This window comes from Crotalus tigris, unplaced genomic scaffold, assembly GCF_016545835.1.
Source record: "Crotalus tigris isolate CLP2741 ecotype Arizona unplaced genomic scaffold, ASM1654583v1 scf7180000017666.27876245, whole genome shotgun sequence".
Taxonomy (NCBI): Eukaryota; Metazoa; Chordata; class Lepidosauria; order Squamata; family Viperidae; genus Crotalus; species Crotalus tigris.
Window position 1 is genome coordinate 3,572,705 of NW_024096551.1, and position 13,764 is coordinate 3,586,468.

General features: G+C 38.9%; 1 protein-coding gene across 1 annotated transcript in view; it reads right to left on the reverse strand.

Annotated features, from left to right (window-relative positions):
• LOC120304995 (collagen alpha-6(VI) chain-like) overlaps positions 1–13,764 on the reverse strand; it is a 66,310-nt gene that overhangs the window by 22,569 nt on the left and 29,977 nt on the right. The window contains exons 18-25 of the mRNA XM_039336237.1: positions 11,824–11,886; positions 10,564–10,629; positions 8,554–8,607; positions 6,499–6,534; positions 5,501–5,563; positions 2,679–2,741; positions 978–1,040; positions 108–170 (exon numbers count right to left, since the gene is read on the reverse strand). Coding sequence (XP_039192171.1) covers positions 108–170; positions 978–1,040; positions 2,679–2,741; positions 5,501–5,563; positions 6,499–6,534; positions 8,554–8,607; positions 10,564–10,629; positions 11,824–11,886 — 471 coding nt within the window. The remainder of the gene's footprint in view (positions 1–107; positions 171–977; positions 1,041–2,678; positions 2,742–5,500; positions 5,564–6,498; positions 6,535–8,553; positions 8,608–10,563; positions 10,630–11,823; positions 11,887–13,764) is intronic.

Sequence of the window (13,764 nt, forward strand, 5' to 3'; positions counted from 1 at the left end):
AAATTATTATGGGCCATTTTAACATCCCTTTTAAATCCTTTGGCAATTTGTTTGTTTTTTTTTTCAATCAAACATTTACAAGAAGATAATGAAAATGAAGAACAAACCCTTATTCCTTGCTGGCCAAGGGAACCTTTTTCTCCTTTCTTTCCAGGTTCTCCAGATTCTCCCTGTTTTTCCAAAATAAGTAAGTACATGTGAGAAACAAATAGGTGTGATAAACATAAATAGAGGTATGGATAATTTTAAAATAATACATGATGCTGCAACCATCTAGTGCCAATATTTTAAATATAAAATCAAGATCAGATATTTGGGGGATATTTTTCTTACTGTTTATCACTTTGTAAATACTAAGCTACTGGCTCTATTTTAGTATTGACAAAATACCCTCATAGTTCACATTAACAGTGTTGGCTTACAACTTAACCCAAGCTTATAACATCTGGGGGATTCCTAGGTATGCTGTTTTTATTGTTTCAGTTGCTTTTGATCATGATTGACATGAAGTGTAGTTGCCTCTATCTTAATGAGCTGCATTTCTATCAAAATAGTTAAACATCAACTGATCCATTTTTCCATCAGTGATGAGAAAAGCATCACCAGATGGTTTATGTCTGGAGTTCAGCATTCACAATCCATTACACCAAATAAACTCTAAAGGCCAAAGTATGTGTTTGGAAGTGGGGGGGGGGGATAAATCTTGAAGAAACTGAATGTAAACATTTTTAGTTTTCTATATTTGATGTCTTCAACACCATTTTAGGACTCCAATTCCCAACATCTTCTGCTTGAGCACATTATATAGGGTAGTTGGAATAAAATCTGTATTGAGAGTCACAACACAAATTTTATGGTATATGATCAATCAGTCTTAGCTCATCTGGAAACAATCAAAGAAGGAAAAGCTGATCTACATCATAGATACATTTTATACTTTGTATAGAAAAATTCACTAACAGAAATTGGAGCCCAACCTTATTCCCTCTGGATCCAGGTTTCCCTTGATTCCCTTTAGGTCCTTCATCTCCAACATCTCCCTGTAAACAAAACAAAAATTGTATCAATGTTTAATGTTGATAAAAACTCTCATCTGTAAAGTGAACAGAATATCCCTTGAACCTTCATATAGTCTCCATTCTGTTCCTTGTCAAATTGTGAATTACAACTCCCAAGTCAGCCTTGGGATAGCTTTGGCTGGGTTACCTTCTAATGTTTCCCCTTCTCATTTTCAAGGACATTTCTTTTCAGCTCTTGGTCCCTTTAAGGCAGAGGTCCCCAACCTTTTGGGCACCAGGACCAATTCCGTGGAGAAAGGTTTTTCCATGGACTAGAGAGTGCGTGGTTTTATGTGCTGCTTGCATCCCACAGATGGGGCGTTGCTTGTTTGTGCGGACCAGTTGCTGACATGCCACAGCTTGGTACCGGTCCACGGACTGGGGATTGGGGACCCCTGCTTCAAGGTACAGGTTTCTTCCTTCCTTCATTTTATACATTATGCACAAGTTCTACCACATCAAACAGTCTCTATACAGCTGTAGGGCTGTGCATGCTTCCACAATATCTCAGAAGTGTTTTAGGACTTACACAAGAATAGAATCTCTCTACTGTTTATTAAAGCAAGCTATCTTTTTTTTTTCAGATTTCTACATAAGCTTGAAAACAGTTATCCAATGAATCAACTCCTTAAACATCAAATTTTTTTTTAAGCTCATGCAGAAGCCTGGGAAAAAGATGAACTGCTTTAATGCACAACAAAAACTGCAGTGTTCATACAGGTAGTCCTCAACTTATGACCGGTCACTTATGACCATTTAAACTTATGATGGACTCCCTCAAAGGTACTTATGACCCAGTTACGAAGTCCCAATGGCCCTCCCCCCATGGTCATATGACCACATGTTGGATGATTAGTAACTGCCCTTTATTTATGATCATTTCCAGTGAACTTTTGCATGTGTGTCCTTTGCATGCTCTTATGTGTTGTTACTCTTCAAATTCTGGTAATATTTAAATGGTAAAGACTCTGTGGTGCTTGGGATGACTCTGTTGAGCTTTGATGTTTTCGTATGCATTCCCTTTTTGCTGTGTGTCTTGTTACGATTATGTTTTACCTTGCATTTAAAAAGGTAAAAACTATGTTAGTTTGGGCCATTTTAGGTGGTAGAGCTTTTAGCATGGCAGTTTATTCTTGCATATATTTCTGTTAGTTATCCAATGAAGATGTACTAGCAATGCCCCTTTTCTCTAGCCACTACTCTGTGCTAGCCAAACAATAGCAAAGAGCAACACGCTGGGCTTGTGTGCACCAGGAGGATGAGGAGGAGGTAGAGAAAGAGAAGGAGAAGAAGATGTATACTAAAGGTGTTGCTTAATCTTGCTAAATAATGGGATCTACAGTACAGAAATATTGATAAAATTTTTGATTTTAAAAAACAGTCTAATCTTCAAGGGGAAAAAACCCATGTAACATTATAGATAATGCTATAAGAATATAATTCTTAAACAATCCCAGAGAAGCCTGTAAGAACCTTAAAGATAAAAATAAGCTAGCTAAACTTAGAAGATGAGTAGATTCAATTCCCAGATCCCCCAGCTAGCATTTTCAGTTGCCAGATCCCCATTTGAGAAATGCTGCATTAAAAATGAAAGTCAAGAAAATTGAAAGTTTTATGTACTAGACGGCCATAGTTTCCTGATTGTCCTTTTTCTCCTTTCACACCAAGAACACCAGTTGTTCCCTGAGGAGAAAACAAAACAAAAACATAGTAATAAAAATAATTAGTAAATGTTATAAAATACATAGTTTACATACTTCTTCCTATTTTAATATTTTAATGAATCAAATTAATGAACAGATATATACTGCATATCAATTTTAAAAATGTCTACAAAATAAGACTGTATAAGGCATACAAAATCCTTGCTAATTAGAGGTTCAGTTTTTTGTGAAAAGGTAAAATTTGTATGGTGGCAAAAGCGATAGTATCAAGTCAAGCTTTATAAGGATCACTGATCCAGATGTCATTTTAAAAAAGAGCAGTGTGTAATACAAATTATGATATGATTTACATGATAAAAAGGCTTGCACTTGTACTGTACGTAGCCTAGAGATAATATGTAAACAGTTTGTTCTGTTATGTCACACAGTGTAACTTCTAGGATCTAACACAGCGGTTCTCAACCTGTGGGTTGCGACCCTTTTGGGAGTCGAATGACCCTTTCACAGGGGTCGCCTAAGACCATTGGTAAACACATATTTCCAAAGGAACTGAGACACCATTCTGCATCCATCTCCGCACGGCCTCCTCCGCCATTTGCAGAGAGAGAGAGAGAGAGAGAGGCACTTTTGCTTCCCTTCTCTCTCTCTCTCTCTCTCTCTCTCTCTCTCTCTCTCTCAGGCAGACTTACCTCCTGCAGGGCTCATGATTGGCCCTGCGCCCAGGTGCCCCACCCCCTGGAAGAAGCACACCCTGTGCCTCGTGGCCTTGGAGCCGCCCAGGGAAGCCCCGGGATCCCTGCTGGGAGCAGCCCGCTGGAGGCTCCGCTGAGCGGGCCAGCCCTCCCGCAAGCCGGAGCCCATGGGAGATCAGCCCCTGCAATCCCTAGCCAGCCTGACCATTGGACCCGCTGGCCAGGAAGGCACACCGGAGTCCAGGCTGCCGGGAAGGAAGAAGGAGATTCAGCAAAGGTAGGAGAGGAAAGCCACCTCCTGGGGCCCAGTGCGGGTGGCGGCTTCCTTGCCATCCTCTTCCTCCTCCTCTTCTTCCTCCTACTGCCCCTAAGGCGGCTTGGGTGAGCACCAGGGCAAAAGGGGTGCCTGGGGGGGAGCAGCTGGGGGGGGAGCAGCCGGGGTGGCAGAGGAGCTGGCAGGCCACACAGCAACAGCCCCTACTGCGGCTCCCAGTTGGGGCGGTGGCAGCGATTTTCTCGCCCTTCTCCTCTCCTTCCTCCTGTTGCCCTCAAGGCAGGCCGGGGCAAAAGGGGTGCCTGGGGGAGCAGCTGGGCTGGCAGAGCGGCTGGTGGGGGCAGTGGCCGGGCCGGGGGTGTCAGGGACCCCTGACGATGCAACAGTGGCCGCCGCTGGAGCCACTGCCTCCCGTCCTGCTCCCCCTTCCCACCCATTCAGCTGAGGACGCAATGGAGGCCAGGCCGGGGGCAACGGGGCCCCCCGACGATGCTGCCATAAGAGAGAGAGGAAAGAGAGAGAAACAGAGGAAAAGAGAGAGGAAAGAGAGAAAGAGAAAGGGAGAAAACAGAGAAAAAGAGAGGAAAGAGAGAGAGAGAAAAAGAGAGAGGAAAGAGAAAGAGAAAGAGAGGAAAGAGAGAAAAGAGAGGAAAGAAAGAAAAAGAGAGAGAGAAAGAGAGAGGAAAGAGAGAAACAGGAAGAAGAAAGAGAAAAAGAGGAAAGAGGGAAAGAGAGAGGAAAGAGAGAGGAAAGAGAGAAATGGGGAGAAGAAAGAGAAAAAGAGGAAAGAGGGATAGAGAAGAGAGAGAGGAAAGAGAGAGAAAGAGAAGAGAGAGGAAAGAGAAAGAGAGGAAAGAGAAAGAGAGAGGAAAGAGAGAAACAGGAAAAGAGGAGAGAAAGAGAAAGAGGGAAAGAGAGAGAAAAGAGGGATCAAGAGAGAAAGAGAAGAGAGAGAGGAAAGAGAAAGAGAGAGAGGAAAGAGAGAAAGTGGGAGAGGAAAGAGAAAAAGAGGAAAGAGGGAAAGAGAGAGGAAAGGGATAGAGAGAAGAGAGAGAGGAAAGAGAAAGAGAAAAGAGAGGAAAGAGAAAGAGAGAGGAAAGAGAGAAACAGGAAAAGAGGAGAGAAAGAGAAAGAGTGAAAGAGAGAGGAAAGAGGGATCAAGAGAGAAAGAGAAGAGAGAGAGGAAAGAGAAAGAAAGAGAGGAAAGAGAGAAACAGGAAAAGAGGAAAGAGAGAGAGGAAAGAGAGAAAGTGGGAGAGGAAAGAGAAAAAGAGGAAAGAGGGAAAGAGAGAGGAAAGGGATAGAGAGAAGAGAGAGAGGAAAGAGAAAGAGAAAAGAGAGGAAAGAGAAAGAGAGAGGAAAGAGAAAAAGGAAAGAGAGAAACAGGAAAAGAGGAAAGAGAGAAAGAGAAAGAGGGAGAAAAGAGAGAAAGAGGAAAGAGAGAGAAGAGAGAGAGGAAAGAGAAAGAGAAAGAGAGGAAAGAGAGAAAGAGAGAGAGGAAAGAGAGAGAGAAAGAGGGAGAGAAATGGAGCTTCTCCAACCAGGCTGGGCAGAGCGGCCTTCCTGCCCCCCTCCTCAGCCAGCTGGAAGGGGGGTTGGGGGTCATCACAACATGAGGAACTGTATTAAAGGGTTGCGGCATTAGGAAGGTTAAGAACCACTGATGTAACAGAAGGCTTCTATCACTTAGTACTATCTGATTGAGTCTCATCAGTTAATTAGTTTAATTGCAAATTATGTGTACTCTAATGTCATTGTCTTTTTTTTTCACACATGAACATGAGTACATATAGTACATACACTAATATCTACCTGGGAACCTTGAACTCCTTGATCTCCTTGCAAACCATTTGAACCAGGGTTTCCTTTCTCTCCCTGTAAAAAGATATAGTTCTTGAACATCAACTTTACTACAATATAATTTTTTTTTTATTAGTTTTAGAATTCTGTTGTTCCAATTATCTGGAAGAGCACAAAGGTGGACAGAGCTGCATTAAAGGAGTTGCATTTGACCACAACTCTGTCTTGTGAAACAAATGATTTGAACTAAAAAAAAAAAAAAAAAGTAATTTGCAAGGCATGGAGAAAAGTGCTGAAAGAAGATATGGGGGATACATGCAGATTTCCTATTCTAATGAGCATTTGATTTGGACAGTGATATGATAATTAGTCCTCCCAAATCTGTGAGTAAGAAAGGATTGGAAGCAGACAGAAACAGAAGTAGATCTCATGCCTGATGCAGCTCACTTATCATGAGGAATTGCAGCCAGGATAGGAATCTTGAAAATCTGGCCAAAGGAATTTGGATACACTATGGCCTTTTCCACTAAGTGAAATGATTCAATTGTTAGAACTGCTTTGTTAGAAGACCTGAAACATGAGATTGTGATAATATTCCCTAGGGACAATGATTTGTAAGCATATAATCTATCAGTCATGACATACTTCATTATGAAGGGCCAGAGCCTTGGGAAAGGCAATGAGGAAGTTGTCTTAAGCAGAAGATGGGGGGGGGGGGAAGAGAGAAATCAGATTGACCTAATTTCTTAACACTCATGTTGATTGGAACAAGATCCATTTAGAAGAAATTCCAAAAACCCTTCTTTTCGTTATTGTTTGGACAAACTTAATGGATTTTTCTCATTTTATTAAGTTTTTATCAACCGCTCTCTAGTTCACTCAGACACAACTATGTATCTTGATTTCCCATCAAATTGCTTCCATCCCTTTTATTGACTTAAATTTTTTCAGTAACAAAGTCCTCACATCAGACTAATTGTAAATATGTGAAATTAAGAAAAAAAACCTACCTTTGGGCCTAGAGATCCTGTGCTTCCCTCAGCTCCCTGAAATAGAAGGTGTCATTTTTATTGACAAATCTTAATTCTGTTGGGTAATGAAATGTCTGTTAACAACAAGGAAGCTCAGAGGATACCAAAAAATCTTCAATTGAAACCTGAGCCATGTATATTCTCTTCTTAATTTTGTACTACGATTAAAAAACATTTACATTTTATTTTCCTGGTTATTGGCACATCAAGTACTTTCCATTCCAGTGTCATATAACAGAACTCAGGAAGAGAACTTTTTCTGTTCTTTGGATCATAATTTGCCCAGAACTTAAATTCTCCCCCTGCCCTTCTCTCTTCTAGGAAGGTCTGAAGACATGATTTTCCCATCATACCTGGGGGCCAAACAGTAGTAATGGATCTTTTCTACGAATGTACTACATAGAATATATTCACTTGCTGACTGTGATTATGTTTATGCTGAATTGAGGTTTATAACATAGAATGATGTATGTTTTTTATTTATATTTTTAAATTTGTTTTTAATTGTTATAAGCAGCCCAGAGTCACATATTCTAAAAGATAACACAATACTTTGGAATCCTCCACTTCTAAATATTTGTTGATAGCATTGGCTTTACTAGTAAGACATTTAGCACCTATAAGTGGTACTGGAACTTCTTCTCTATTGTTGTAATAGAACAGAAACAGAAACTGGAGAATGTAAAAAGGACATGGATTAATTAGCAATCCTACAAGCTTCAGGAAATGGCTTTGGATTCATGACACTCACAGTTCTTCTGATTTCCCTCGCTCTCCAAATGGAGATAGGGCCAAGTGTTAAAAAAGTCCTATTCATTTCTTTCTTCTAATCTTTCTGAACAAAAGGTTTTGGATTCTTTAGGGTTTCCTGAACAAAGTGTTTTCTACCCATTGTGCTATATACAAAAACAAAGCAGCATTCTCTGCCTATTTATGTAGAATTTCTGTTGGACAACCCTTATCTACCAGTGAATGAGAACATGATTTTGATGTGCCAAAAGAACAGTAAACAAAAATCCAGACTTTCCCAATCTACAGTAGCAGAACAGATGTGCTGAAAACTATTTTGGCAGATTTGCATTAAAAATGGAATGTTCTGAGGAAGACTCCATATGTCTCCATATCTTGTAGCAGAATTTTTTGTGTGTGTGTGTGACTCAGTGGTAATTAACAGAATTCAACAAGGAATTTTTCCTCCAGCTGCTAAAAAAAAGCCACAAAGAAAAAAAGCAAATATTAGTTTAAAATATATTTGACAGTGAGCATTCCAACATGTTTATAGACAGATGTGTCATTTTGATGCAGGTGAGTAGAGACATTGCTTTTAATCCTTTCTTTTTCTGGTTGATAATGTGTACATAATAAGTAGAAAAATAAGATTCTCCTTCAGTGAGCCTGAAGTTATGATTTCTTCTAGTCTAGTCTGGAGTTTTTGTATTCTTTTTTTAATGGGGAAAGGCAACAATAACTTATCTGTAGGAATTACCATCTGTGGCAAGCAACCAGCATCTTTTTTCTTTCATCTCCTCATGATCTTTACTTCATCAGACAGGTTAAAGGTGTTCTTACAGTGTTACAGTATTTCCTTCTTTAGGTTGACCTAGTCTATATCTAATCCCGAAGAATCTCTTAAATTCCTTGGCCATTATGCAGGGGTTCTCAACCTTGGCAACTTTAAGACTTGTGGACTTCAACTCCCAGAATTCCTTTGCTGGCTGAGGAATTCTGGGAGTTGAAGTCCACAAGTCTTAAAGTTGCCAAGGTTGAGAACCCCTGCAGGAAGTCTGCTGACTGCAGTGACTAAGAGCAGAAGCATTAGCCAGATATGTTTCTCAATCTTGGCTTCTTTCAGATGCATAGACTTCAATTCCCCAAATTCCTAGGCCGGCCATGCTGGGAGTTGAAGTTGACAGATCTTAAAGTGGCAAAGATTGAGAAATGTTGTATTATAGACTATTAGAGAACAAATTCTGTGTGGACATAATTTTCTGTCCCATCCTAGGATAAGTAGATAGTTAAGATAAAGGGTCCCACCTTATTTCCTGGGGATCCTGCTGAGCCATCTGAACCTCTCAATCCTCTTTCTCCCTAAATAGAGTATTAATATTTATGTTAATTGATATTTTTTCTACAAGCACCAAATACTGTAACATTTCCAATTTTGTGCTATTCATTTCTACTAGGTCAGATATAAAAAGGTAGTTACATAGTAGATGGGAGGGACAACTTAGCACTTACATTTATGAAACTCATAAAAAGTAGGATCAGAGAAAGCTAACTGTTAAGCCAATCTGTAATTACTATTATTATCAAACACTAGCATAATATTGAAGTAAAGACAAGGGTAGAAAAAGCTCGAACAGCATTCTTCAAAATGAAAACACTAGCATAATATTGAAGTAAAGACAAGGATAGAGAAAGCTCAAACAGCATTCTTCAAAATGAAAAAGGTCTTCTGCAGTCACGACATAAGCCTAAGATTGAAAATCAGGCTTGTCAGATGCTATATTTTTTCTATCCTGCTCTGTGGAGTAGAGAGTTAGTCTCTGACAGAAGGCCACCTGAAGAGACTAGAAGCATTTGAAATTGGATTTACAGGTGGCTGTTACGTATAAGCTGGGTTGACAAGATCAAAAATGAGGAGGTGATAAGCTGCCTGGGAAAGCCAAGGGAAATCATCAAAACAATTAAAAAACGAAAATTAGAATATTTTGGACATCTGATGCGACACCCAGAAAAATATGGCATACTCCATTTAATCCTGCAGGGAAAGATTGAACGCAAACGAGGTCCGGGCAGAAGAAGAACGTTGTGGCTTCAAAATCTAAGGGACTGGTTTGAACAAAACTCAGCAGCACTTTTTCGTGCAGCTGCTGATAAAAACAGGATCGCCAACATGATTGCCAATGTCTGAAAACAGATATGGCAGAAGAAGAAGAAGAAGAAGAAGAAGAAGAAGAAGAAGAAGAAGAAGAAGAAGAAGAAGAAGAAGAAGAAGAAGAAGAAGAAGAAGAAGAAGAAGAAGAAGAAGAAGAAGAAGATTGTACTAAAAATAGTTTAATCTTTTATATAGTTTAATAGCCCCCTTCAGATAAAACATTGTTCCTTTTTTAACTCATATTTTATTGTTGTCACCTGGAATTAAGCTGCCAGAAAAAATAGAAAGCATAATTGATTTTTAATAAATAAATTATTAGTAACATGCCTTTCAGTTTCCAGTATGGTTTGACTATTTCCTCCTTGGGTGTTATCACTAGGTTGCAGTTAGCCTCAATAGAAAAAAAACTTTTATTGCAACTTTTTTCTTTTTTCGTAAGGCTAACAGCATCATGGGAATGAAGGGAATTTGAAGGTCACCAAAATTCAAGTCTTACTTAAAATGTGGGAACCAGGTTTCTTTTTATGATATTAATGTGTGATGATAGGATTTTAGGATCTTTCTACTCCATCCCAGTTCAACAAGATGTCAAGTGCCTAAATTCTTTCTTTGGTCATACTAAATTCTGTGAAATAAATAATTCACCCTTCTTTTTTGCCTAGACATTTTGTCTAGGCTGTGCAAGGCTTTCACAACAGATGCTTTGCATCATGTAAGACTAGAGTGAAGCCCTTCTCTTCATTAAAGCAGCTTTAAAGCTTTGAAGTATCTTTCCCACTTCTTCTTCTTGTGCCATATTTATTATCGGACGTTGGTGATCATGTTGGTGATCCTGTTTTTATCAGCAGCCACACAAAAAAGTGCTGCTGAGTTTTGTTCAAACCAGTCCCTTAGGTTTTGAAGCCACAATGTTCTTCTTCTGCCTGGACCTCGTTTCCCGCAGCTACTTCAAATGCTATCTTCACATTTAAAGTGAAGCAGCAGTTTCAACTATTTGAAAGATGTCTTTGTTCCCCATCTTTTGAAGGCTTTGCCCAAAAAGACTAGGCAAATGTTTTGCCTTAACCCATTCTACTTTGAAGACACAAGTTATCTATGGTGGTTACATTCTTCAATATCTTCTGATAAGACCTGACTGTGGTTTGACTATGAATGTATAAAATTACCATCCTTCCTGACAGCCCTTTGAAGCCTTTTGCTCCTCTTATGTTATTGTCTTGTCCAGATTCACCCTGTGAAATAAATATGATAGCCATCTGATTAGGAAATTACCTCCAAGATTATCAAATTTAAACAACCAGTATATCCATTCATAAGATTTATCACATAATAGGTAATCTAGTCATATTAGTCTAGGCAGCAGGGACTCTGTGGGGCCAAAAAGTCAACAAAAGTGACATATCCATTGCAGCTGCACCTTTGAAGCCCCATTCTTCTCTAAGAGTGTGAGATCTAGAAATAAAGTATGATAATAATTGGCAAGTATGTCTTTTTCTATGCACATCTTATTTGCAGTTCCAATTACATAATGCTATAACAACAATACAGTTCTGAAAAAAATATTTAATCTCCTTGGCTGATTTAGATCCTGGGGAGACAACTTTTGGCAGATAATGCCTGTTTAATTCATTGATGACAAATCAAGGACTTAAGAGATAGCCAGGGTTAGTAATTATCCCATTTGTCCTCTTTTTCATATTTGTAGTTTCAAGGAGAGGATTTTTATCTTTGCAGATATGGTAAACCTATTAAATCAGTGTTTCTCAACCTTGACCATTTTAAAATGGTCTTCTTCAACTTGCAGAATCCCCCACTGAGCAGGTAGCTGAGGAATTCTGTGAGTCCACACATTTTAAAATGGCTAAAGTTGAGAAGCACTGCTTTAGATAATGAAGACAATTCTTTCATTTAGTTCCTGCAGTATATTTTTCAGAACCATGTTCCTAGTTTTTGTCAGGTAGGTACTACAGAGTTTTGGGTCCACCCTCCAAAAACCTTAGGAACCACTTGCAGAACTTCCAACACACATGCCAGATCTCTAGTTTAGGTAATTTATTTCTGTGGCATGCTTCAATATTTGTAGCATGATCTTGGATTCCCAAGCCACATAGCCTGTTATACATTGAACAAGATCTATCACCCAGAAGTGTCTACAGCAGAAGCAAAATATAAAAATGGTGTGTGTGTGTGTGTGTGTGTAAAATATAGAGAGTATTGATTATGGAATCACAGTTGCTATCCTGATTTTTTTTGACACCCCCTCTACTGCTTTAGACACTCTTGCTTATTACATTCATGGATGCTAAGATTTTTCTAGTTCTAAATAATTATCTGCAGTCAAATAAAACAATCACACATAAACATGTATAATGCAATGCAGTACAATATATTCCATGTACACATTATATTTTTGAAAATAAACTTACATGATCTCCTTGGAAGCCTTTTGGTCCCAAGTCACCAGGAGGCCCTTTGGGTCCTGTATTGCCCTAAAGATGTATGATACTTAAGTTTATTTGTCTCAAAATTCATGTTAGATTGAATTACAAGTGCTTTTATGTTGAGAAAGCATTTCACTTTAATAATAACAACGCCATACTATAACATGATTGTATCAGTTTGTTTTTTTCTTGCACTTTTCATGCTTAACTTTATGCTTGTGTTCTGATGTTTGGTGCAAAAAGCAGTATATGAAAAATTAAAGGAATGCAGAATTATTCTATAAACATCCAGAATCGAAGAATCACCACTTCCAAAACCAGATCTATCTTCTAGTACAGTGGTTCTCAACCTGTGGGTTGGGACCCCATTTGGGGTCGAACGACATTTCATGGGGGTCGCCAAACAACACAGTCCTCCATTTTTCCCCCTTTTCCTTAGCTGTGCTACTCCCTTTTATTCTATTGGCTTTTGAAAGCCAATAGAATAGACTCTCTTGAATAGAGTCTAATTCTATTGGCTTTCAAAAGCCAATAGGAATTGTCCAGGCTGTCTCTGCCCTGCTGAGCCCGCCAAAAGTCCCATTCTGCAAATGGTGCTGCACCAGTTGAGTAGTCCTCGACTTACGACCGGTTGAGTAGTCCTTGACTTACGACCGGTTGGGGGTCGCGGCATTAAAAAGGTTGAGAACCACTGTTCTAGTAATTGATGTTTTCCCCTCTTTTAGTAATCAGCTTTCTGGCTTCAGTGGAAAAGAAAATAATTGTCAGCTTTGGAGATGTTTAAATTTGGTTTCCTGTTTTTATGATCATTTCTTGACGAAAAAAAAGAGGATTTAAACCCAGCAGATCCAAGCCACTTTGGATCCATTTCTAGAATGCATTCCTTTGTCTGTTGATGAAACACCTCTAAAACAACCAGCCTGTGTTTCCATGGAGAACAGGTCCACAATATCCCATAAATATTCAGGCATCATATATAAATGCACAATTTTATAGTAAAATTAAAGGCCTTTCTTTACAAATGTCTCCAAGCTGCTACTATTTAGCACCTTCAAAATCAAACAGTTTGGGGATAACGACTATCTTGAGTTGTGTCTTGCATTGTTCTGTCTGCAGCATCAGCAGATGTCAGCAAAACCTGGATGCTGACTGATCCCAAACTGACAAATCGATGGAATTCTCTGTCCACTCTCCACAGCTCACTTCTCCTATAGCTGAACAAAGAATATATCTCTGAGCAGCTAGCCATTTGCATAGAAAAAATACACCATAAGTACTTCCATCATGCTATTTTCTTATAAAAATAAAAGGCTTACAAAATAAAATTTAAAAATGACTGAAAGAAATGAAAGACACAAAATAAAAAACAACAATGAAAGGAATCTAGCTTAAAATCATACCACCTGATAGATATTTCCATTTGACTCTTACAATTTTTCCTTATTTTAACTATGCTCATTCAATTCTTCAAACACTGCTTCTTGTTTTCAAATTATTCACATTTCTCTTTTTTAGGATCACATCAACTCCATTCAGTCACAACAAAGCTCAGTCTTCCCCTCCTCAGACCCTTTTACTCTTTCTCTATGTAGTTCTTTGCAATTCAATCTTTACTCTCTCTACATGACAACAGTACTTCAAGACACTTCTTTCGTATTGCTCACTCATTTTGGTATTTAGTCCAGATTCATCTACTCCCATGCTCATTCTTGACCCTGCCTCCTCTTCTTTTACCACTTCAGAAAACAAAGCTGAGAAAATACAAAGCTGGAGAGAAAGATAGCTGGCAGCAGTATCCACTAAGTAGTTAGCAGGGTCAAAATATTGGACACAATTGATTATCAAAACCCTTTTTAACATGGATCAAAAGGAGTATGGCGTTGATTGTCTAGTTGCACCCACCATTTTAATATTATTTAGTGCCCC